Source organism: Anarrhichthys ocellatus, unplaced genomic scaffold (genome assembly GCF_004355925.1).
Source record: "Anarrhichthys ocellatus isolate YVR2014 unplaced genomic scaffold, GSC_Weel_1.0 scaffold23, whole genome shotgun sequence".
NCBI lineage: Eukaryota > Metazoa > Chordata > Actinopteri > Perciformes > Anarhichadidae > Anarrhichthys > Anarrhichthys ocellatus.
The window spans coordinates 6,643,168-6,647,186 of record NW_022280053.1 but is presented as its reverse complement, the minus strand read 5'-3'; the positions used below and the strand labels follow the sequence as shown (position 1 = coordinate 6,647,186).

At 42.0% G+C, this 4,019-nt stretch overlaps 1 protein-coding gene across 6 annotated transcripts in view; it reads right to left on the bottom strand.

The window, feature by feature from the left end:
* LOC116390370 (calmodulin-regulated spectrin-associated protein 1-B-like) overlaps nt 1-3,732 on the bottom strand; it is a 17,962-nt gene extending 14,230 nt beyond the window's left edge. For all 6 annotated transcript variants that reach the window (XM_031859977.1, XM_031859982.1, XM_031859980.1 and 3 more), the window contains exons 1-2: nt 3,373-3,732; nt 2,666-2,850 (exon numbers count right to left, since the gene is read on the bottom strand). In XM_031859977.1, coding sequence (XP_031715837.1) covers nt 2,666-2,849 — 184 coding nt within the window. In that variant the 5' untranslated portion in view covers nt 2,850; nt 3,373-3,732. The remainder of the gene's footprint in view (nt 1-2,665; nt 2,851-3,372) is intronic.
* Between the last annotated feature and the right edge of the window lie 287 nt (nt 3,733-4,019).

Genomic DNA, 4,019 nt, shown 5'->3' with positions numbered 1-4,019 from the left:
GAAGGCTTAATGGAGAATCCTCCTGTAGACAGTGTGTTGGGGAAACACAGCCTCTAAGCCAATGCACCCAGTAGGCACACTTATAAGTCTGACCTTGCAGGAAAAAAAACAAGAAGGCTGGTGTATGCAGCCAATCCGTCATGTTCTTTAGTTTAATGAAGCTCCTACTTTCGGTGTGTAGCTCTTGAACAAGCACTCAGTTATGAAACATCATCATACTCATCATGTAGTTTTCATGTTTGATTTAATGGTATTTTATTGCTTTGTTTATGTACAAAAATACCACTAGCAACATAACACACACTCTTACATACACGTATTAATATACAGTAAATAAACAAGCCATGCATGAATTTGTTTGCCATTTTCTTCAAGCCATTATAAAAACTGTCATGAGTCTCAACAAAAAGGCTGCGTTGGACAAAGACACACGCCTTCAGGTCCAATCCCATTAACCACTTAAACATGTGACTGGCTATGCTGACTTTTGCACACGCAGACAACACAGTCCTCCCAGCACCGCTGTGTCGGTTGGTTTGCACTCTAATCTGATAAAGACTGTTTTGGTTCCTCTGACCTCCACACTGACTATCAATGACCAGAGACTGTATCACAGTAAACAAACAGACACGCTGTACATCAACACAACATATATACGTTTTGGGCTGGTTAGTGTTAGATATTATAGGATTAACGTGGAGTAGCATTCTAAAGCTTTTAGTTATAAAATATATTCATAAGCTCCACTCAGTTAGCTGTCTTACATTATCACAGCCTGCTAACCAGAACAATTCATTCCTGCCTGAACCTAAATCTCATATCAGCTTTGGCCCTGCGTCATTGTGATGACAACAGTGAATAAGTAAGCATAAGACAGTAAGACGTGAGAGAACGCCACTGTGTGTGAAAAAGAAGTTAAGTTAGTGTAGTTAGTGCAAGAAATCAGTCTCCTGCATGAAATGCCTCTGGCACAATCTGATGCCAGGACGGGGCCAATCAGATTAAGGGAAGAAGGAAGCTTGAAGGGCGGAAAGGTGATGGTTTGGTGTTTATTATGGGCATCGGATCTCTGCCCTGTTGGGTAACAGGGAGGTAAAGCTCACGATACTTCCAACGTTGGCACTAAGCTTAAAAATGCTCCAGCTGTTAGGAGAGTCGTGTGATATCAATCACGATAATATGGTGCAATACCGGGTGTGTGTGTCAGATTTTATTATCCTTCATTTATATTCTAATGCCATCCAATCTAATGCTATGAACCTCACTACACATTACGAGCTTTAACTTTTAGGGTTTTGTTTCCCTCTCAGAGTCCATTTACTGAGTCATCCTCTGCAAAACAGGAGACAGCACTGCAAGGCAGTGAACACTTACAGTATATCTGGCTCATAAAATTAATATGATGATGTAGCGTTTTCCATTTGTCTCTGTGTCTCCTTCCAAATGCCTAATTGTCATGCTGATAAGATACAATCACGGAGACTGGTAGGCTCGCAGGAACAGCCAGTGACACAAAAACCCACATTCAAGGAGTCATTTCCAGACATTTACTTGCAGCCCGGCCATGAAGCGCAATCATTTTTAATGTTTAAGGAGACCTCGTCAGAGCTGGGAAGGCTAGTGACCCGTGTATAAAAGACTTTGGCTGATCGTGAGATGTCGGTCTAGGTCTTCACTCACTAACATGAAGGTCTGGACTGTAGCTATGCTGCTGTCTTTTTCTCAGGAAGGTTGTTTACATTTTTACAGTGAAAAGAAAGCAAATGACAATCTATATGATACTCAACAAATTTGTGACAACTTATAAATCGAATTACTATCAACTATCTAAGTATACCAGCTAGTAATACTAATACTCTGCTATAAGGTCGCAATAATGACTATTTTCATATCAATTAATTTGCTAATTGCTGTCTCGACTCATTGATGTCAGGGAAGAAAAGTTGTTTTATCCAAAACCTCAAAACATTCAGTTTACAATCACACCTTTGTTTTGTTTTAGTTTGACTAATCATATTTGACTCATCTTTTCAGCTAAGTGTAACCGCCGTCTCTCCCTCCCCATGTTTACCGTCTGCTTCTTCCCTTTAAACTCTCTATATTAAAAGCAAAATACTACAAAAACAACATATATATCTGCTACCATTACTAAATCCTCTCATGCAGTTGTACTGTACCCATGCATGACTGCATTATGTACTGTACTTCTATGTTCATTGATACCAGGCCTGTAGTATATCAGCTTATAATACAAGTAGTGCGATATAATAGCCAGGCTCTTTGATAAAGATATAGATATAGGTTGGTAAACATTCTGTTGTTATCTTGTTTATACAGGCGTGTTGTTTGTTTTTGTTGCTCTCCATGATAGCATGATAGCATGATAGCATGCCAGAAAAGTAATTGGTGCAATCAATCCAGCTCACTTAACAGAATTTGCATCCAGCTAATTATTCATGCAACTACAGAACTGAGTCTATATTTGCACAAATACCATAATATAGGCTATACCATGTGCAGGTGCTGATATTCTTCACAGATAAGGAAGCCACTCCTGGGCTACTAGACATACCCATGCAAAGCAGATTATTTTGCTCCAATAAATGAATAAACAAAAGCATAATGTAACTAACAAGACTCAAAGTCTCAACAGAGGAAGCCTTACCTATACCGTAAGCTTTGGCAAACAACCAGCGGAGATTTGCGTCTATTTTGGCTCTTGCAGAGTCGTAGAGCTCCGGCGGTACGACCTGAGCCTCCATGCCTCCTCCACCCGCATCATCATCTGCTGCTGCTGCTGCTGCTCTCCTCCAGGTGCTGTCCCTGCCAGCACTCACCTCCACATCCATCCTGCACGGAGGGACACAAAAACATCATGGCACAGGAGTAGCATTACATCACCGGCATGAAGAACAACAACAAGCAGGGGCCTGTGGCCTCACTGACAGCACCTGCTCCACTGACGATGATGATGAAATACTACATAGACTCTCATTGCTTAAGGTGGTGGTACCACGATTCCTATGCCACGAGCATATGTATTTTTAAATGCCGGGGGGGGAACACCATTTCTCTGCACCTTGTTCCAGCTGGTGATGTGTTAGGTTGGAGTGTAATAAAAGCATCACTTTTGGACATAAATTAGAAATGCTTTGTGTTTATCTACCCGATATTAAAGACAACAATAGCATCTTTCGACGGCAGCTGTGTTTTTCTAGCTCGGTCCTGTCGAGGCTGGACTAAAAGGCTGACCAGTGAATGACCTGACACCAAACCTAGCACCATTAAGTTAAAAGCTAGGTTAGCTGTATAGCTAAACTGCGCACACACACACTGAGACATCTATGCAGACGAACACAACAAAAGACCCACCTTTAAGAGCGCATTGGGTTTGCTCTCTGCAGCTTTGTGTTTGAGAGGTGGTTGTTAAAACGCCGACATGCTGGCCTGGCTTCAGCGAGCGGTGAAATAACAAGAGGACTCCTCCCTGCAGAGAGACACAAACCTCCGGCCTCTCAGGATAAAGCTGCGGCTGCCGGCTGATGGTCGTTAATCCAATAATAAAAAATCTGTTTGGCAAACATCCGGGAGTCTGTTTTCGAGGAAATGATTAATGTCCGATAGCCGGCTGTTTCATATTAAGGCTGTCATCGCTTCTGAGGGAGGACTAGCGGATCTAACGGTGTTGTAGGAGCCTGTCTCTATGGGGACGACTGTTATCCTCTGCACACCTGTTCACCTACAGGGGGCGCTGTGTGCCTGTACTGGGACAGAGAGCACTGGTGTGGTATTGATCCGACTGCCTGTGTGTGACACACTACTGGTGATACTGCAATACTGTCCGAGAGTATTGTACTTGCACCATAAAGTCCATGAAGGACATGGAGCCCAAAAGTGTTTAGTATTAAATGAACAAAGAAGACAATTCGACAGAAAGAAGTAAATATTCATATGAATGCATTGATTCAAGATTAAAGAACAAATTAATTCAATAATTTACTCAAACTCAAATCATGGCA